The sequence below is a fragment of the Mustela nigripes genome, chromosome 5 (genome assembly GCF_022355385.1).
Source record: "Mustela nigripes isolate SB6536 chromosome 5, MUSNIG.SB6536, whole genome shotgun sequence".
NCBI lineage: Eukaryota > Metazoa > Chordata > Mammalia > Carnivora > Mustelidae > Mustela > Mustela nigripes.
Window position 1 is genome coordinate 43075514 of NC_081561.1, and position 23174 is coordinate 43098687.

Consider the following 23174-nt stretch of genomic DNA (forward strand, 5'->3'; position numbering starts at 1 on the left):
AAACAAATAATCTTTAAAATAAAATAAAATATGAGCTTTTATACTCATTTTTAAAATTTTTTCTTAAAATTAGTGTTTAAAAAACCTTATTAGTCCTATTAGAAATATTAGTTCTAGCCTGTCATATTTCATAATGTTTGGATTTAATCTGCAACTGTTTTGTAAAAGTTGGTTAATTTTTCAAGAATGCTAACATTTGTATCTCGTGTTTTCAAATAAAAATAAAACAATATTTATCTTTTTAAATAAAACAGTATTTTAAAAAATTCTGACTTGCCGAGAGAAATCTTTATTTTTTTCTTGTTTTCATAAAGCTTTAAAATCCAGGTAAATTAATTTTTTGATTAAGAAAAAAACAAAAATAATGGCCTTCTAATGCTTTTGAAAAAGGTCATTTTTTAGTATTTTTAGTTTTTATTTTAAAATGTATGATTTTAACACTAACTTATTGAATACATGAAAGATATATCTAGTTTTTCCCTACTTACTTTCATTCCTAATTATTCCAAATGGTATTACTTCCAATGTTGTCAAGGTCTAGACTGAATGACAAAATGTTTCCTCATAAAGTTTCATGAAAATCTAACTATTGTTAATGTACTTTGTTCTATGCCATCCCCTCTAGAGAATGAAATAAAAAATGAAATTTTTTAGAAATAGAAAATATTAAGTGATTTTAAAAATTATACATATAATCTACATTGATTTGGCTCCTAAACATGAGTTTAGTAACTTATGAAATATTTTGATGGATGGGAAGATGTAAAAATATTGATCAGTCACAGGCATTCTCTATGACCATGTATAGCTAAGCCATTATAAGAAAAGATAAGAGAATCCAAGACATTTGAGAATGTCCCATTATTTTTGTGTAAAGAACTCTATTGCAGTTAATAGAGTCAGCTGAATTCTGGATAGGGATAAAAAAACAGGAGAGTAGCATAGAACGAATTCAATATACTTAAAGCTTTGACAGACTTTTAGCTGTCACTGCATGTATTCAAAACAAATACCCTTCACACAAACAAATACTTCTAACACCAAGGACTATAGAAAGTGTAATATATATATATATATATATATGTACTTTTCTTTCTCCTTTAAATCCCCCAAACACCATCAAGCTTTCTCAGCAAAACTTTGGTTTATTTTAAATGCAGTCCATGTCTACTTTATTTTTTTTCTCCCGATGTCTACTGCATTTTAGCAATCTAATTTCCTCAGCCCATTGACATATGTTGCTGGCTGGTAACAAAGCTCCATGCCAGAAATGTCAAACTAAATGAATAAGGCAAAATCACAGAAAACAAGGTTATTCTGTGAGTTTCCCAAGTTTGTAGGTTCTGAGCGTTCTTCCGATTTATCAGCCCAGCTGAACTCAGGAGGGCACACTGGTACTACTCTGGCTAGTCAAGGTCCCTGAGTCCCAGTGCCTCAAAGAACATTTCTAAGAAACGTATCAGTGTCAAAACACCCTGCCTCCCAGAGAAAGCTAAAAATAGGAATGGTGTAATGCATCCAACTTTCTGAATCTTTAACTTGTAAAAAAAAAAAAAAACAGAAACAAAAACAAAAAACCCACAAACATATAAACAAATTATGTTATTTATAATTGTACTGTAACATTTATAATTTAAATATGATAGCAGTGGTGATTGATGAATGGTGAAATGTGTTGGAATTATAACTCGCTTACCTAAAATTAAGAGAACCATATTAACTTGGAAATAACTCTTTAATTTTGTTTTTAATGGTGAGGATACAATATTGACTGCATGGGTGAAATTACAAGCATGCAACTTCAGAGTTAAACTTGAAAGCTTTGATAACTAAGAAAAAAAAATACGACAAATTAATAATGAGACTTGACCTAAAGACTGCCTGATCTGCTAGACACATAGGCACTATAGATTTCTTTTAAGTGTTTCTTGGTGCATCATCCTACTTTTAACTCATCATCATCTCTATATTTAAAGCAAATTCCCTTTAGAATCCATGTAGTTGGTTCTGCTATTTTATTTAGCCTGGCTGACTCTGCCTTTTATTGAAAAAAAAAAATTTTAAACCACATTTGATGTAATTATTGATGTATATGGCTTTAAATGGATCATCTTGCTATTTGATTTCTACTTTCTGTAGTAGTTGTATCTCTACTTTGTTCCTTTTTACTCTTGCCTTCTTTTGTTGTAAGTAGTTTTTAGGTTTCCATATTATCTCCTACGAAGGAGGCAGCCAGATTTTATAAGAGGTAATGCCCCCTTCCCAAACTCCAGATAGAGAGGCAGGTTTGCCCCTTGATTTGGTGGTAGGCACCACAGAGAATGGCAATGGCTTACAGCATGGTGTGAATGGATAAAGTAAGACTATCCCATGTTCTCCCGCGGAACTCTTGAGGAAGTACAGAGGATTTTCCACCCTGCAGTAGATGCCAAGCTAAAAGATCATGATATAGAAATAGAGATCAAGGAAGCTATGCTATATCATCTGCATGCCAATATTCCAAGTGACTTGAAGCTTTCAACATGAAGAGATATTTGAAGATTGAAAGGAGAGACATCATGAGGTGGTGTTAGGGAAGGAAGATGGCCATTTCTGTGTAACCCGCTCTTTCAGAACCTAGCCTATGTGTATGCAATAATAAATGCAGGTTTTGTAGAACAATTTGAATGACCTTCTGTTCTTCTGACTAAAAAATCTGAGTAGATATTGTCATTTATAATATCACTGCAATTATTTGGTACTTAGTTATAGCACTGAAAAAGTAAGAGAAAGGAAAACCCTCTTTTTTCACATATTTTCTAACTAGTATTGAAAAAAATATTAGCAAGAAAATATTAGTATAACAGAATATATTTTGTTTTATATAGTTATATATAATCAGGGAAGTAATTGTTTAAATTATAAATAAAATATTTACTGTATTTTATTTATTTTACTGTATTTTATCTATTTATTTGTCAGAGAGAGATAGAGGCAGGCAGAGGGAGAAGCAGGCTCTCTGCTGAGCAAAGAGCCTAATGTGGGACTCGATCCCAGGACCCTAGGATAATGACCTGAGACAAAGGCAGATGCTTAACTGACCAAGCCATGCAGGCATCACTTTAATGTATTTAAAAAGTGATATGCTGATTTTTTCTGACACAAATGTGTTTAAATAATTACAACTGCCTCTTACAAGTCTGTATAATTTTTTTCATGTTCTTTGTTATTTTTTTAAAAAAATATAACTGGCATGTGTTTAAATGGACGAGTGATTATGTAGCTCTGAATCAAAATAATTTGTTTTCTTTGAATCACTTGGATATGGAAAGTAATTAAATAATTTGCCTCATCTGCTAACTGTCTTGAATAAATTTGATTGCTGAAGCTCAATTTTACTTTAAGATTGGCCATCACATTAATTCATTTGCTTTCCAGATTGTTTCATATCTTCTTGTTCAAACATTTAAGTACCTTAAAATAATAGCAACATTTGCAACACCCTATTTTCCTAAAGGATTCAGTAAAGTATTCCTCCCTTAATTCTTTCCTTTGAACTTGTTTATTAGAAACTAGCATAACTTTATTTATGTTATGTGAATTAAAGATGAGAAGCCAGAGATGAGGTATTTTCTTTCTTTATGTAATATCTATTTTTTTCTAAGCTTCCACTAAGAGCATTTTCTGCAGACTCTTTAGCACTGACTGATTTTCACACTCTAAAGTACAGATTGCTCATCTATATCCATTTCATCTCTCCTTGCAGGATTTGAGGGTGAACATTGTGAAATTAATGTGGATGAGTGCTTCTCCCTTCCCTGTCAGAATTATGGTGACTGTGAAGATGGGGTCAACAATTTCAGGTAGAGAAAACCAAAAAATAATGAGATACAAGTTTATGCATCTAGATGTATCTAAACACATCCATGTTTATAATTTCAGTTGACAAATTGAGCAACATTTCTGGTTATTAAAAATTTGCCATGCTACAATTATTTGAAGCTTTGACTTTATGTGTTTATACTAATGGAGGTATTAAATTTCTTGTTTAAAAGATGTGTTTGCAGACCTGGGTTTTCTGGACCTCTATGTGAACTTGAAACAAATGAGTGTTTTTCTAGACCTTGCAAAAATAATGGGACCTGTGTGGATCTGGCAAACAGGTGAGAAGCTATATTTTACTTAATCAATTATTTTGTATATGATATTTAAAAAATAAAATGAACATATATTTGCCTGTCATTCAACTGGAGCAGAACCTTCCCAATATCCTTGTGCTTATCCCCAAGTACTCCTCTACTTTTTCCCCCAACCATATTGAATATCCTGAATTTTTTTGTTGTTGAACAAAGATTTTATGTTTAAGTTTTAATTTAAATTTCAGTTAGTGCAGTGTAATATTAGTTTCAGGCATATAATATATTGATACAACCCTTCCATACAACACCTGGTATTCCTCACAAGTGCCCTCCTTCATCCCCATCACCTATTTGACCCATCTGTTGCCTTTAATATATAGTATTAACGATTTGTATGCTCACCTCAACAAAACACTTAGTTAGCATTTAATATACCTGAAATAATATTGTGTATAGTCTTCAGAAATAATCCATTATGTTGAATATGACATTTCTGCATCTGTTGCTCATTTTTAAATGTTGTACAATATTCCATTTAAATATGTGTCAACATTTCTTTATCAGTCTTCTGGCCATAGATATCTGGGTTGACTCTTCTTTCTTAGTGATAATAATACTCTTAAGGTTTTCAAATATTTCCCCAAGTACACAAGTGCTAGTGTTACTTTAGATTTCATACCTAGAAATGGAATAGTTGGATCATTGGGTAGATGTTTTCACATGTATTATATCATTTTTATCCATTTTACTTTGAAAATGGAATATTCACACTCTTAATGAAATTGAGTAAGTGTCCCTATTTATATTCTTAGATATTCCATTTGGGCTTATCTGCTGTGTGTAAAATTATATATCTTTGTTTTTTTTTTCCTGAGTTCCCATCATAATTTATGAGTTTAAGCATTCCTTCATCCATTTTAAGAAGTTTAATTTTTCCTTTCCAGAAATGCCTATTTATGGCATCTTCCCATTTATGTTTTCTTCTTATTGATTTGTAAGAATCTTTATATATTTTGGTTATTACTACTTTTATTAGTTGTAATTACTGAAAATATTTCTGTTGATTGTAGATTGACATTTTACCTTCTCTATGATGTTTTGAGTGCTAAGCTTTAATTTTAATGTAATCAAATTAATCAGTTTGCTTATGGTTTGCCTTTTTATCTCATTTAAAAATGTTTACTCTACTTAAAGAAGAACCAATAGCTATTCTTGTCAAACTTTTCCAAAAAATAGAAGAGGAAAGAAAACTTCCAAATGCATTCTATGAAGCCAGCATTACCCTGATAACAAAAACAGATAAAGACAACACACAGAAAAGAAAACTACAGGTCAATGTCTCCAATGAACAGAGTTACAAAAATCCTCAACAGCAACTCAATTCAATAATACATTAAAATTAGCAACTCAATCCAGTAATACTTTAAAAAGAATCATTCATTCACCATAATCAAGTAGGATTTATTCCAGGGATTCAGGAGTGGTTCAATATTTTTTAAAAAGTTTATTCTAGGAAAAAAGAATCTTGATTATATTTCCTTTTGAAATATTTAAAGTTTCACCCTTTCTATTTAAATTAATTTATCTGGAAATTTTGCATGCATGTGTGCGTGTGTGTGTGTGTCTATGTAGGAATTTTAAGTTCATTTTTGCATATGATTAACTAATTGTGCCTGGTATATGTATTGAATAACTTCATCTGTTACTTACTGCTTGGCCTGATCTGCATTGCTTTCTTGATTGCAGAACAAGTCCCCATATACAAATATGTCTATTTCTTTGCCTCTATTCTGTTTCCTTAGTTCAATTAGCTGTTAGTGTGTCATTACCATAAATCTTAATTACTTACCTTTGAAATATCTCAATACTGGTAAGGCAAGAAATCTCATATTTTTATCTCCTTTAGAAAGCTAAGGATTTATACAATACATGTTGATTGTTCTGTTACAATCAACATGTATTGTATAAATCCTTACATCTAAACAAAGAAAGAAAGATTGGTAGAATTTTTATTGGAATTTTATTGAATTTGTAGATCAATTTGAAGATAATTGATATATCTTCATCAGATCTTTTAAAATATCTTTCAAAAAATAACAGTTGGACAAATTCAACTGGATACACATTGATTAGGATGAATAAGACTCATTTGCCAGGTCACCATTTCTCTCCAGACACCAAGGGATATATTTGATTATCTTAATAGAGATCTAACATCTAGAATTCCTCTCACAATTTATATCACAACCTGCTTAGGTTTCCTATAATCTTCTATTATTTCTATTATTTTCTGTGGCCACCTGGCTTTTGTACTGTCCAATCTAGTGAAGTAAATGGAGACATGCTTTGAATAACCACCCCTGGAACTCCAAAGCCTTTGAAGGGGACACTAATCACTAGAAGTCCCATACGGATACAGAATTGCTTTCAATTTAAAATCTTGATAAGTCTAAAGGGACATTTCAAGATCTCCTAGTTGGTATTCTGCATAATAGCTCTTATTCCCATGTGGAGATTCTGTTACTAAGTATATTGACTACACTATATATTCAAGGACTGTGAAGGAAAACAAAACAAAAAACAATAAAAGATAGATTTATGATCCATCTACCAGACCTAAATAATTGTGCACTCCTACTGATGGAAAGTGGTATTTCAAAGATAAGCATAAGTTCAGGGCCATTATCTAAAAACTCCTAAAAGGCCTGAATATCATTCTTTAATCAGTGAACAATCATAGTGGTAAATGGTCTCAGAACCCTCTGCAAAAGCTTCAGGAAAATACATGGAAAGCCTGTGACTATATGTCAAGATCCTTCTTCAAAAGGACCTACTATTCTTCAGTTGAAGAACTGAGTCCATGACAAAGCATAGGTCTGAAATTTTGTAAGAGGCTAGGAATCCCTACAAAGCAAATTAAATAGTGTACTTAATTCTATATATTCACATATATAGAATTATACTATCCTTCAGACCTGCATACTTAATTCTGTACATGTGAATAGTACCATAGCAGATTGCACATAGATTTTATTTTGTAGAAACTTGTCACTGTCATTGCCATTGCCATTGTCAAGGATGTCTGAATCAATCCACCAATGACCATCTGTTTCTCTGACTTATGGGGATATTTGCTCATCTTTTAATCTGACAGTCATACATAATCAACAGTTTTTATCCATTCTTGGATCCCATTATTCTAATTTATATCAGGGAACCCAATTTTACTGTACCATCTCACATTATCCCCAGCCTATAAAGGATAATCACCCTAGAGTTCATCAAGACACTAATGCCCCCCTCATGAACCTGTTCTTGATTTTGGTGAATGGAATTCCTCCTGGGTGAATGGAATTTCTTCCTAGGAGATAGAAATACCCTCCTGTACTCTCTTGAGATAAAAATTGGAAGGCTAACTGAACAGCTTACTCATGATAGATCCATTCAAACATTTCCATAACAATAAGCCTATGAGCAGCTCCTTATAATATATACCAAGAACACTCTGGCACTTCTGCCTCACCAATCTAAGCTAGAAGTAAGTCCTGTGTTTGATTAGCCAATTTAACACCATTCCCAGATGCTAATAGTAGCACATTGAAACTTCTCTCTCATCCATGTCAATAAGTTTAACTCATTTAAGTTTTATATTTATTCTCCTTTGGTCTGACTACCTTAGGGTCAGTCCCACACATGCTCCCCAACTTTGTGACATACAGATTTTTGGAGTTATGCAGCTCTTCTAGGTTATAGGCTAGATGTTCCCAGTTAAGTGTTTCCATCTCTCGTCAGCAACATTGGAATCTAACCCCTTTTGTCCACTGGAACCAAAGAGAAATACTGAGAAGTGGGCTAGAGAAAATGCAATATTTTATAAATGAATTCCTTCACCAGCATTTAGAGGAAGGTTTGTGTGACGTTTAGCCTCTATCACTAATGGAGATTAAACAGGAGACGTTTAGCCTCTATCACTAATGGAGATTAAAATGAATTCAGAGATTTAAGTTCTTTTGCTATATCTATCCTTTGTCTATAGGGGTTATGAACTCCTTCAGAGTTACTATATGGGCTATACTGGTTTGCTGTTATTGCTCAGCAGAAACTGAAAACTTGGTGTTTAAAAATAATTATTACTTATTAATATTTTCACATCTGTGGTTTATTGTATTTGGCTCTAATATAGATGGGGTTCATCTAAGTTTCTCAAGGACATAGCTGAGGAAGAAGAAGTCAGCTGAAATGGCTGTGCTCCAAGTGTCTTTCATTTTATTGGATTAGCATGTTTTCACAGAGTTGCAGAAGTTCAAGAAGACAAGCAAAAAAACAGGCAAACTCTGTTAAGCCCTAGACTCTGAGATAGTGCCTCTCATCCTTACCTATAGATCACATGCAAAAAAATAACTGTAGCCATGCCTGAAAGTGTGGGGCAAACACTATTCCCATGATGAAGCTGTGGCTAGGAAGAAGAGTGGTAAAGAATTAAGATAAAAAATGCTATCAACTAACAGAAGATAGGATTAGTGACTTGAAAATAAGCTCACAAAGAACTTGTAGACTGAAGCATGGGGCATTAACTGCCTGGCATTACTAATTTGCCCTGCATGAGACTTAGGAGCTAGCTAAGTCAGAGACGAGAATAAAATGAATAGTAGAAGCAAAAGGATTTTACAAATATAAATGAAGGTATTTCACATCACTTAATCATATGGCTTCTAAAGACCAGTTTTCTAAGTTCCAGTATGAGATCTCAAAGAGTTAAAGGAGGAAGTCAGCTAAAAATGCCCTCTGCTTAAAAGATAACTCTTATGGTCAAAGAACTATGAGTTTATTTACAGAAAACTGAATTGATTATAAAGTTGATTTTGACTCTTCAATCTAGCTGATGACATCAAACTCTTTCTCAAACTGAGAATATCCTAAAAAAAAGCTTGAAGGAAAATAACCAAATACTAATGGTGAACAATCTGGCAACCAACATGCAGATTGCTGAAGAGTTTTTGTCAATATTAATCCTCAAGCTTGGCTCATGTATAGGAAAACAATACTATATACTTACTGAACCATAACTGAACCAGCCTCTTCCTGAAAAGAAACAGATGATGGAGGTTTCTGGATATGACTTTTAACTACCAGATTAGTGTTGAATCCACCTGGTGCCATCATCTTTTTTCAGAGGCCTTCCTGAAAAATTTGAAATGTAAGAAAGGAAACGGAGGTGACTATTCAAAGACATCATTTGAAGACGATTATATAATAAGCAGGAAATATTTGGACCCCTAAGGTGATTTCCCTGTGGATAATAAAGAAATGGCAGCTACTTGGGAATTTGGTAGATTTTTGCAAAATTTACAATATAATCCACAAATCACACTACTTGATATTTATCCAAATGAGTTAAAACTTATGTCCACTCAAAAAACCAATAACCAGATGTTTATAGCAGCCTTATTCGTAATTGCTAACACTTGGAAGCAACCAGGATGGCCATCAGTAAATGAATGAATAAATAAGTTGTTGTATGTTCAGACAATGGAATATTATTCAGCACTTTAAAAAAAAAAAAAAAAAGAGCTATCGGGCCATGAAGACACATGGAGGAAACTTAAATGCATATTACCTAGTGAAAGAAGTTTATCTATAAAAGCTTACATACAATATGATTCCAACTACATAACAATTTAGAAAAGGCAGAACATTTAAGAGATCATGGTTTCCAGGAATTAGAGAATACGGAGGATAATTAGGTGGATCTCAAGGATATTTAGGGCAGTGAAGCTATTATATATAATATTATGATAATGGATATGTGCCATTATACATTGTCAAAACTCATAGAAGGTACACTAAGAATGAACCCTAGTCTAAACTATAGACTTTGAATGATATTTCATATGTCACTGTATGTTCATCAATTGTAAAACAGTGTACTGCTGGTGGGGAATGTTGATAGTGGGGGAAGTCTGCTTCTCCTTCTGCCTCTCCCCATGGCTTGTGCTCTCTCTTGCTCACTCTTTCTCTCAAATAAATATTTAAAAAGGGGGGAGCGCCTGGGTGGTTCAGTGTGTTGACCCTCTGCCTTTGTTTCGGGTCATGATCTTGGGGTCCTGGGATCAAGCCCGCATGGGGCTCTCTGCTCAGCAGGAAGCCTGCTTTCCCACTCTCTCTCTGCCTGCCTCTCTGCCTATTTGTGATCTCTCTCTCTCTGTCAAATAAATAAATAAAATATTAAAAAAAAAAAAAAACAGCTTCTGTTGCTTCACATTCTTATGAGCATTTTGTGCTGTCAGTGTTCTGGATTTGGGCCATTCTAAAAGGTGTGTAGTGGTATCTCATTGTTTTGATTTGCATTTGCCTCATGACATATTATGTGGAACATCTTTTTGTATGCTTATTTAACATCAATAGGACTTCTTCGGTGAGGTATCATTAAGATCATGGGCCCATTTTTGCCTGGGTGGCTCAGTCAGTTAACCAACTGCCATCGGCTCAGATCATGATCCCAGAACCCTGGGATCAAGCCCCACATCGGGCTCCTTCTTCAGCAGGGGTCCTGCTTCTCCCTCTCCCTCTGCCACTTCCCTTGCCTGTGCTCTCTCTCTCTCTGTCAAATAATAAATAAAATCATTTTACAATAAGAAGATCATGAGCCTATTTTTTAAACTGGATTGTTTATTTTCTTATTGTTGAATTTTTAGTATTTGTCTATTTTGGACAATAATCCTTTGTTTGATGTGTCTTTTGCAAATATCTTCTTCCAGCCTGTGACTTTTCTTGGCATTCACGGAACAGAATTTTGAATTAAGCCCATATTAACAATTCTTTCTTTCATGGATCATATCCTGGTGTCATCTCTAAAAAGACACCAGACCCAACATCATCAAGATTTTCTCCTTTCTTAAGGGAGTTCTTATAATTTTACATTTTTTATTGAGTATTTTATCCATTTTGAGGTAATTTAACAAAGAGTTTAAGGTGTGTATCTAGATTTTTTTTTAAATTTTCAATGTGGATGTCCAGTTGTTCCAATACCATATGTTGAAAAACATTTTTCCACTGAATTGCCTTTGTGTATTTGTCAAAGATCAATTGACAGTATTTATGTGGGTATATTTCTGACCTCCATGTTCTGTTCCATTGATCTATTTGTTTATTCATTTGACAAAACCACACTATCTTGATTACTATAGATTTATAATAAGTATTAAAGTCAGGTAGTGTCAGTCCTTCAGATTTGTTCTCCAAATCTTTTGATTTGCCCTATAATCTTTAGAATTGTTTTATTAATATGCACAGAATAACTTGCTAGGATTTTGATTGGGATTTCATTGAATCTAGAGATTACATTGGGCAGAACTAACATCTTGACAATTTAGTTTTCCTATCCATGAACATGAAATATCTATTTAATTTTTCTTTGGTTTCATTCATCAGAGTTGTATAGTTTTCCTCATATGAATCATGTACATATATTATTAGATTTATACACAATTATTTCATTTTGGAGACACTAATATATATTTAATGAAATTATAACACATATTTGGAAGAATGCACATCAATCTAAGGATGGTGATTTCCTCTCACTGTAAAGGAATGAAAAATGAATCTTGATGTATGCAAAGGGTTTTCAAATATGTTTTACACATTTTCCTTAAAACTATTCAGCAAAATAGAAAAACATTGATATGTGTTAAATATGGGTGTTGATTATTCTGTTCTCAGAAAATTACTTGTTTAAAATGTTATAATAAAAACCATTTCAGTGCATTAAAATCTTCCAAAGACAAAAAAAAAATCAACAGCTAAAAAATAAGTAATCACATTTTCATATCCCATCTGTTTTCCAAGAATATGTTTTTTGATATAAAGCATTTTCAGTGTGTTTTTAGCATATTGATATTAACTTATAATTAAAAATTTTGAAGTAATCTAACAACTTATTTAAAACCAATTGTATGTTTAGTACAAATTATAGACACACAAGAAAATATTAAAAATTGTAATTATTATTTAATGTACTTATTATTACATCTATATTTTTAATCTGTTCTATTCTCTCCTTTGGTTATTGAAAATGAGGCCTGAAATAATCAATACTAAATCCTAATTATAGTATTTAAAGATGAATTCTTGAGATATGAGAGCCCCAGTTGAACTACAAACTATTGTGAAACTGGACACTACAATTGACATTTTCTGACATTTGATAGCATATGTTATCAATAGAACTAATGTCTTTATTAGATCACTGACATTAATATTGAACTATGAAAATTTTACAGCTAAGGAAAGAATTCACCAGAACAATTACAATAGCAGTGTCTGATTCATTCAAAGAATATAGAAAAAGAAAAATTTCCAAATGACTGATGTGATTATCACACACAGATCATAATCAACAAGAATATTAGGACCAATTGGTATGTGATGTTCATGAGTTTAGCAGCTCTTTACTGTTAAAAGTTGAAAATTAGTGGCTAAAGTATATTTAATGAAGAGACAAAAATCTGTACATTCTTCTGTAAATTGCTTGCCTAGAAACCATTTATTAGTCCAAGCGACTTATATTCTACTGAACACTTTTACATAACCCCACTGTTTCAACAGCCATGTGTAGTAAAATTATAATAATGACATATAAAGACTATGTTAAAGATAATCACTCTTCTATGAAGCAAGTATTTGGGGTAGAAAAAAGTTGGTTTACTTTTTCTTCTTCTTTTGCTTGAGATACACAGAATATATAGTACCTTAAACCATCTTAAAGATGCTAAGTTAAAACAGAGAATAAATGAACTATACATACCATCGCATGTTCAATATTCTCTTAGATTGGGGCACCTGGGTTGCTCAGTGGGTTAAGCCTCTGCCTTTGGCTCAGGTCATGATCTCAGGGTCCTGGGATCGAGCCCCGCATCAGGCTTTCTGATCAGCAGGGAGCCTGCTTCTTCCTCTCTCTCTACCTGCTTCTCTGCCTACTTGTGATCTCTGTGTCAACTAAATAAATAAAATCTTTAAAAAAATATATTCTCTTAGATTAATATTAAATTTGGTGGGTTTTCCAGACGCAAATTTTACAAATGTATTTACTTTACCTTATGTATGTTTGTATACATAATTATGCATTTACCCATTAAAAAATTACAAAAGAACATATGGTTAGTTTTAAATACCTTACAACTGATTGAAATTTCTAATTATTATCTAAAGGGTTTATTGAACTTTAAGTTTTTCACAAAATTTTAGTGTGAGAATCCTTATCCATGTTACAAATATAAATCCATGTTCATTTTTAGATTAAGGAATGACATTACTTTAAAGAACTGTGGTTCAGGAATGCAGTATAGAATCACAAGAAAGAGATAGAAATTATTTTAAAATGCATTATAAGTTTTCTCAAAATTTGAATAGCTTTAACATAGGCTAACATGTTCTAATCATGAAGTTTCTCCTGCAACAGTTTGTAGTTTTCTTTTTGTGTTTTAGATTCTACTTTTATAAAATGATCTTTTGGAAGAAATATATATGAAACCTTTTTAAAAAAAAATAATTTATTTATTTATTTTCTTTTTTATTAATTATTTTTATTAACATATAATGTATTATTTGCCCAGGGGTACAGGTCTGTGAATCGTCAGGCTTACACATTTCACAGCACTCACCATATCTCATACCCTCATACCCAATGTCCATAACCCGACCACCCTCTCCCTACCTCCTCTCCCCCCAGCAACCCTCAGTTTGTTTTGGGAGAATAAGAGTCTCTTATGGTTTATCTCCTTCCCGAGCCCATATTGTTTCATTTTTTCATTCCCTACCCCCTTAACCCCCCACCCTGCATCTCAAATTCCTCATATCAGGAAGATCATATGATAATTGTCTTTCTCTAATTGACCTATTTTGCTCAGCATAATACCCTCTAGTTCCATCCATGTCATTGCAAATGGCAAGATTTCATTTCCTTTGATGGCTGCATATTATTCCATTGTATATATATTTACCACTTCTTCTTTATCCATTCATCTGTAGATGGACATCTAGGTTCTTTTCATAGTTTGGCTATTGTGGACATTGCTGCTATAAATATTTGGGTGCACCGACCCCTTTGGATTACTACATTAGTATCTTGAGGGTAAATACCCAGTGGTGCGATTACCAGCTCATAGGGTAGCTCTGTTGTCAACTTTTTGAGAAACCTCCATGCTGTTTTCCAGAATGGTTGCACCAGCTTGCATTCCCACCATGTGGAGGAGGGTTCCCCTTTCTCCATATCCTCACTAGCATCTGTCATTTCATGACTTGTTAATTTTAGCCATTCTGACTGGTGTGAAGTGGTATCTCATTGTGGTTTTGATTTGTATTTCTCTGATTCCGAGTGATGTGGAACACGTTTTGATGTGTCTGTTGACCATCTGCATGTCTTATTTGCAGAAAAGTCTGTTCATGTCCTCTGCCCATGTCTTGGTTGGATTATTTATTCTTTGGGTGTTGAGTTTGCTAAGATCTTTATAGATTTTGGATACTAGCCCTTTATCTGATACATCATTTGCAAATATCTTCTCCCATTCTGTCCGGTGTCTTTTGGTTTTGTTGACTATTTCATTTGATGTGTAAAAGCTTTTGATCTTGATGAAGTCTAATAGTTCATTTTTGCTTTGCTTTCCTTGCCATTGGTGATGCTTCGAGGAAGAAGTTGCTGTGGCTGAAGTTAAAGAGGTTGCTCCCTGTGTTGTCCTCAAGAATTTTGATGGATTCCTATATCACACTGAGGTCTTTCATCTATTTGGAGTCTATTTTTGTGTGTGGTGTAAGGAAGTGGTCCAGTTTCATTCTTCTACATGTGGTTGTCCAATTTTCCCAACACCATTTGTTGAAAAGGCTGTCTTTTTTTCCACTGGACATTCGCTCCTGCTTTGACAAAGACGCAAATTTTACAAATGTATTTACAGACAACTTTGTCTGGAATTGATTGGTGATGCCACCAACTGTGGCTTTCTTTTTCAAGATTCCTCTGGTTATTTGGGGGCCTTTTCTGGTTCCATATAAATTTTAGGATAATTTGTTTCATTTCTTTGAAAAAAAATTGATGGGGATTTTGATAGGGATTGTGTTAAATGTGTAGATTGCTTTAGGTAGCATAGACATTTTCATAATATTTGTTCTTCCAATCCATGAGCAGGGAATGTTTTTCCATTTCTTTGTGTATTCATCAATTTCTTTCATGAGTACTTTATAGTTTTCTGAGTATACAGTCTTTGCCTCTTTGATTAGGTTTATTCCTAGGTATCTTATGGTTTGGGGTACAACTATAAATGGGATCAACTTCTTTTTTTGCAGGGAGCGGATTGACTTCTTAATTTCTTTATTTTCTGTCTTGCTGTTGTTGTATAGAAATGCAACTGACTTCGGTGCATTGATTTCATATCCTGACACTTTACTGAATTCCTGTATAAGTTCTAGCAGCTTTGTAGTGGAGTCTTTTGGTTTTTCCACATAAAGCATCATATCATCTGCAAAGAGTGAGAGTTTGATTCTTCTTTGCCAATTTGGTTGCCTTTTATTTCTTTTTGTTGTCATTGCTGAAGCTAGGATTTCTAGTACTATGTTGAATAGCAGTGGTGATAGTGCACATCCCTGCCATGTTTTCCTGACCTTAGGAGGAAAGATCTTAGTTTTTTTCCAATGAGAATGATAGTAGCTGTGGGTTTGTGATAGATGGCTTTGATGATATTGAGGTATGTATCCTCAATGCCTACACATGAAGAGTTTTGATCAAGAAACGATGCTGTACTTTGTCAAATGCTTTTTCAGCATCTATTGAGAATATCATATGGTTCTTCTTTCTTTTATTAATGTATTATATCACATAAATTGATGTGTGGATGTTGAACCAACCTTGCAGCCCAGGAATAAATCCCACTTGGTCATGGTCAGTAATCCTTTTAATATACTGTTGGATCCTATTGGCTAGTATTTGGTGAGAATTTTCACATCTGTGTTCATCAAGGATATTGGTCTGTAATTCTCCTTTTTGACAGGGTCTGTGTCTGGTTTTGGGATCAAGGTAATGTGGGCCTCATAAAATGAGCTTGGAAGATTTCCTTCCATTTCTATTTTTTGGAATAGTTTAAGGAGAATAGGTATTAATTCTTCTTTAAATATTTGGTAGAATTCCCTTTGGAAGCCATCTGGCCCTGGGCTCTTTTGTTGGGAGATTTTTGATGACTGCTTCAATCTCCTTAATGGTTATGGGTCTGTTCAGGTTTTCTATTTCCTCCTTGTTCAGTTGTGGTAGTTTTTATGTCTCTAGGAATGAATCCATTTCTTCCAGATTGCCAAATTTGCTGGTGTAGAGTTGCTCATAATATGTTCTTGTAATTGTTTATACTTCTTTGGTGTTGGTTCTGATCTCTCCTCTTTCAATCATGATCTTATTTATTTGAGTCCTTTCTCTTTTCTTTTTGATACATCTGTCCAGGAGTTTAGCAATCTTCTTAATTCTTTATAAGAACCAGCTTCTAGTTTCATTGATTTCTTCTACTGTTCTTTTGGTTTCTATTTTATTGATTTCTGCTCTGATCTTTCTGATTTCTCTTCTCCTGCTGGGTATAGGCTTTCTTTGCTGTTCTTTCTCCAACCCCTTTAGTATAGGGTTAGGTTGTGTACTTTACACCTTTCTTGTTTGTTGAGAAAGGTTTGTATCGCTATATACTTTCCTCTCAGGCCTGCCTTTTTTGTCCCAAAGATTTTGAACAGTTGTGTTTTCATTTTCATTTGTTTCTATGAATTATTTTTTTCAGTTCTTCTTTAATTTCTTGGTTTACCCACTTATTCTTTAGTAGGATCTACTTTAGCTTCCATGTATTTGAGTTCTTTCCAACATTCCTCTTGTGATTGAGTTCTAGCTTCAGAGCATTGTGGTCTGAGAATATGCAGGAAATGATCCCAGTCTTTTGCTACTGGTTGAGACCTGATTTGTGACCCAGGATGGGTCTATTCTGGAGAATGTTCCATGTGCACTAGAGAAGAATATGCTTTGGATGGAATGTTCTGAATATATCTGTGATGGCCATCTGGTCCAATGTGTCATTTTAAGCCTTTATTTCCTTGTTGATCTTTTGCTTGGATGATCTGTGCATTTCAGTGAGAGGGATGTTAAAATCCCCTACTATGATTGTCTTATTGTTGATGTGTTTCTTTGATTTTGTTGTTTATATAATTATCTGCTCCTGTGTTAGGGGCATGGATATTTATGATTATTAAATCCTCTTGTTGAACAGACACTTTAAGTATGATTTAGTGTCCTTCCTCATCTCTTATTGTCTTTGGCTTAAAATCTAATCTGTCTGATATAAAGATTGCCACCCCAACTTTCTTTTGATATCCATTAGCATGGTAAATTGTTTTTCACCCCCTCACTTTGAATATGGAGGTGTCTTTGGGTATAAAATGAGTTTCTTATAGACCGAATATCGATGGTTTTTGTTTTGTTTTGTTTTGTTTTTCCATTGTGCTACCCTGTGTCTTTTGATTGGGGCATTTAACCCATTTACATTCAGGGTAACCATGGAAAGATAAGAGTTTAGTGCCATTGTATTGCCTGTAAGTTAACTGTTACTGTATATTGTCTCTGATCCTTTCTGGTCTACTACTTTTAGGATCTCTCTTTGCTTAGAGCACCCCTTTCAATATTACCTGTAGGGCTGGTTTGGTGTTTGCAAATTCTTTTAGTTTTTGTTTGTCCTGGAAGCATTTTATCTCCCCTTCTATTTTCAATGGCAGCCTAGCTGCTTATAATATTCTTGGCTGCATATTTTTCTTGGCTGCATATTTTTCTCGTTTAGTGCTCTGAATATATCATGCCAGTCCTTTCTGGCCTGTCAGGTCTCTGTGGGTAGGTCTGCTGCCAATCTTGTCCTGAGCTGCTTTCAGGATTTTCTCTTTGTAACTAAGACTTGTAAGTTTTACTATTAGATGATGGGGTATGGACCCATTTTTATTGATTTGAGGGAGGTTTTCTGTGCCTCCTGGATTTTGATGCTTGTTCCCTTTGCCAAAATAGGGAATATGTCTTTTATAATTTGCTCCAGTATACCTTTTGCTCCTCTCTCTCTTTCTTCTTCTTCTGGAATCCCAATTATTCTAATATTGTTTTGTCCTATGGTTTCACTTATCTCTCAAAATCTCCCTTTGTGGTCCAGTAGTTGTTTGTCTCTCTTTTGCTTAGCTTCTTTATTCTCCATCATTTGGTCTTCTATATCACTAATTCTCTTTTCTGCCTCATTTATCCTAGCATCAAGAGACTCCATTTTTATTGTACCTCATTAATACCTGTTTTTATTTCAACTTGATTAGATTTTAGTTCTTTTTTTCTCCAGGAAGAGTATCTCTAATATTTTCCATGCCTTTTTTGAGCCCAACTAGCACCTTGAGAATCATCATTCTGAACTCTATTCTTGACATATTACCAATGTCCATATTGATTAGGTCCCTAGCCATTGGTACTGCCTCTTGCTTTTTTTTCCTGTGGTGAGGTTTCCACCTTGTCATTTTATCCAGATAAGAATATGTGGACAAGAGAATAAAATATTAAAAGGGTGGCAAAGACCCCAGAGAAATGTACTGTAAGCAAATCAGAAGAGATCAAAACTGGGGGAATATATATATGTATATATATATATGATATACATATATCTAATTTTACATATATATATATATATATATATATATATATATATATATATTAGATTGGTGAATAGAATGGATCCACCCACTTGATTTTGGGTGTATTCTGGTCTTTTAGAAGAAACTACCTCCTAAAATTTTAAAGAATAGGCTAAGCATGATCAAGGGATGTAATATGACTGTAAAGATGAAAATTTAAAAAAATATTCTAAAAAAGGATTGGTAAGTTAAGTTAATTGGAAAAGAGAAAAGAAAAGCAGAAGAGACAATCTGATCAGACTGGAGACTAGAACAAAGCCATGTGCTAGATTTAGGGTATATTTTGATCTGTTAGAAGAAATTGTATCCCAAAATTTTAAAGAAAAAAAAACCCTATATGTATACACAAAAACAGGTTTAATATAACGAAAGGATGAAATATGACTATAACAATGAAGATTTTAAAAGATTTTTTAAAAAGTTATTGTTAAGATAAACTAGTTAAAAAACATTAAAAGAGGAAAGAGCTCACCTGGTCTGTGACTGAGTATGTATATCTCTGGTGCACAGCCCCATTTGGAGTCTCCAATCCCACCAGATTCCTGCCACGCACCCCCACACTGCTTCTCCCAGAGGAGGAAGGAGGGAGTCTCTCCAAATCTGCCACTTGTGGGATCCCTGCTTGAAGAACAGTGGTCTTACTGTGCCTTGGATCACAGTTTAAGGTTCCCTTAAACCTTTAAGCTCCCCTTAGTGGAGAGCTCACTCCTCAGCTCCGTCTTCATAGTCGGGTTCCCTGCTCTGATACCTGACAGCTCTGCCACACTCAGACCCCCCCCCCCCAGTCTTTCTGTGAGTCTGGGTCCTGAGAGCACACTGTCTCCATGAGGGCTCCACCTCCTTTTAGCCTCTAGAGTGATGTTTCTCAGTGCAGCAGACTTCTAAAAGTTCTGATTTTGTGTTCTGCTGCTCCACCACTTGCCAGGAGTCAGCCGCTCCCTCCACGATCTGTCTTCCTGTTTTTTCGGATTTATTTCTGCACACATCCTATCTTCCCAAAAGTGGTCGTTTTTCGGTTCCTAGAATTGCTGATTTTCTTCTCTTCTATCTCTTGTTGAGTTTATAGGTATTCAGAATGGTTTGATAACTCTGTAGCTGAACTCCTGAGACCTGATGTCATTTCAGTTGGCTATTCCTCCACCATCTTGCTGAATATGTTTTATATATGAAATCTTAATGCTATAAGTGCATTTTAAAATTAAAATTCTCAAAAAAGATTAAATTAAAACTCCCATTAAAATTTAGATATTGAATCTTATAGTATAAGTTAATCAATATAATGGTATATTTTAAAATAATAGCTTTCTAGAAGCAAAAAAAAAAAAAAGCTTCTCTACTAATTAACTTCTTTCTCATCTGAAATAAGATAAAAACATGATAAAAGAATAGTGTTAAGAATAATGTAAAGCAGGGCCTCATTTTAGAGCTACAAGTTCCTGTGATTACCTTGCATTTTTCCTTCCCCTTTCATTATGGCAATATCACTTTATGTAAAATAAAGTTACTCTTCTTTACCTCTACTTTTTTTCAATGTACTGAATTTTCTTTAGAAGTCACCTGCTTAAACTCATGTTAGTTTTGGAAAAGTATCTATCTGGAAAATTTTAGGTCACTATCAAAGTAAAGGAAATTTGAACAAAATTGTTTAATACCTTAACCTATTTAAGTTTAATTACACTAAACTTTTGCAATAAGGCCTTGAATTTAAATAAAAAATTTCCATTTTATCAAAATATATTAAAATTTCATGGTCTTAATTGTTGCTTCGAGACAATATATTTAAAATATATGCATATTTGTGTTTTAAAAGTTGTTAAAATAGGGTTTCTTCAAAAGAAGAAAAAAATCTATTTCAAAAGCATTACAAGAAAACCTGGTAAGGCAGTTTTATTTAGAAGGAGAAAGAAAACAAAAACTACTTAGAACCTGTTTTTTTTTTTTTTTTTAAGATTTATTTATTTGACAGAGAGAAATCACAAGTAGACAGAGAGGCAGCCAGAGAGAGAGAGAGAGAGGGAAGCAGGCTCCCTGCTGAGCAGAGAGCCCGATGCGGGACTTGATCCCAGGACCCTGAGATCATGACCTGAGCCGAAGGCAGCAGCTTAATCCACTGAGCCACCCAGGCGCCCCAGAACCTGTTTTTCTAGGTGCATTTTCTCTCAATTTAATTTTATCTATGGAAATTACTTTTATGTTTTAATTAGTATTTTTCTACGAATACAGAAAAAGATTATTGTTTTCTCTTCTTAGCATTATTTATTGGCTTGTCATTATTTGGCAGTTGTTTTACTGATGTTATTTTACATATGTATAATTAACACTAGTCACAATTCCATCTCAGGGGAATTAGTCTTCTGTCTTCTGGTAAATAGATACAGAATGACTAGATATTGAGATTAAAAACATGTTCAGCACAATATCCAGGAATACACTAAAAATAAATTCAGGGTGATTATGCCACATATAGTTATATAGATTGTTGCTACAGCATAGACTATAAAGGAAAGAATCAAAAGCCCTTTGAGACAGGATCTGAATCAATAAAAAGAAATCCACATAGGAGCAAGAAACATTTACAAGTTAAAGTCCAGAGGACATATCTGAACTTGGTAACTCAGATTCATCAGAGGCTGATGCTTAAGATAAAGAGGGGAGAGTTGGTTAGCGAAAGGAATTTCATTTGAAATTTCTGGAATCCATTCTCAAAGGCAAGGCTCTTAGGAGTCACTGCTTCTATTAAGTACATGATACTTTGAACCTGATGTCTAATCATTGAATTACATCTAATTTCTCCAACATCTGTCAATATAATTAAACAATAATGAGATTGTTTCTGCTAAAATGATCTTTTTAAGTTAACCAGAAAGGATTCCATATCAGAAGCATCATTCAATCAATGGACAGGGTAATATTCGATTTTTAACATAGGATATAGTTAAAGATTTATATTTATATAATAATAAAATATATAGTACAGAATTAAGCTTGATAGTACTTATCAAAGTATTATCAAAGTAATTATTTGTATTATCAAAGAAATTATCAAAGTAATTATTTACTCAAATACAAATTCTCACATAAAGAACATTCAATGGAAAAAATATCTAGAAGGTCATTAAAGAAGTCATTGAGAGGACATGACCTTGTGTTGACCTGCAAACTGGATCCTGGCAGTTAGAAGGCACCTCACTCTCTACCTTGTCCATGGAATGTATGCTCTGTCCACTATTCCCATTTAGGAACCACTTCAGTGGCAAAGTCTTGAAAGAGTAATGTGTTATTGACACCCTCTGGACTGTACATATGACAACCTCATTAATGACTTTATATAAACTTTTAAGATTTGGGGAGTGAATGCAAAAATCTATTTCTTGAGGGTACCCAAGACAAGCCTGGAATGCAAGTCACTTTGCTTATTAAAACTGTCACCCACCAATTTGGAGTGGCTTACCTCTTTCTTCTGGGTCTCCTTGCCTTGCATGGGGATCAGTTTCAAATTTCATTTGCGTAACTTTCCAGGTTGTGAACCAACAAGATGAATTAAATTTTCTCCAAGGAAAAGAAATGAAAAGAAAATATTGCCATTTATTTAAATTAAGTTAAATGGCTAAAATTTAATATATACATATAAATGATGTATATAATGAAATGCTTTTTGTTAACATATGATTTCTCATTTTCTGACTTTAATCTAGATCTGTGTGTAATTGTGAGCCAAGGTACCATGGACCTTTGTGTGAACTGGATATAAGCAAATGCAAAATCTCACTTTGTCTGGATAGAGAAGATTGTATCAGCAGAACTGGTGGATATAGCTGCCTCTGTGCTCCTGGTTATACAGGTAAACCTCTACCTGCCCTGCCTTTATTAACATATTGCTATCTGTGAATAAATGGCAACCTTATATTTACTCTCCAGAACCCAAAATAACCTGACATATGCAAGCAGGACAGGAAGTGCAAGAGACTGTTTCATAAAAGAAATTAATAAAAACAAAAGTTATGCTTTTTAATCTATCATGCTAACAGCTAAGAAGTATATGCATTATATTACAAGGTATTTTACACTTTCATGCATTTTGAATTGATCTGAATTATGTTTATATTGTAATACAGAGAAGTGTCAGTGTATCAATAATCTAAGAGAAATAATACTGTCATCATTTATGCAAAAATTAATATAATAAGATTAGCTCTTTTAAAATGTACATACATGCCAGAAATCAGAGCCATTGTGAATTTAAAGTTCTACCAGAAAAATATAATTTGGAATTAGCTTTCATAATATCTGTTATTCCACAACACAAATGCTACCTAAACTTAAAGGCAAAAA

General features: G+C 33.6%; 1 protein-coding gene across 1 annotated transcript in view; it reads left to right on the top strand.

The window, feature by feature from the left end:
• The window catches only part of EYS (eyes shut homolog), a 1640601-nt gene that overhangs the window by 527622 nt on the left and 1089805 nt on the right, over positions 1-23174 (top strand). Inside the window, 3 exon segments of the mRNA XM_059401541.1 lie at positions 3746-3842; positions 4035-4142; positions 22538-22683. Coding sequence (XP_059257524.1) covers positions 3746-3842; positions 4035-4142; positions 22538-22683 — 351 coding nt within the window.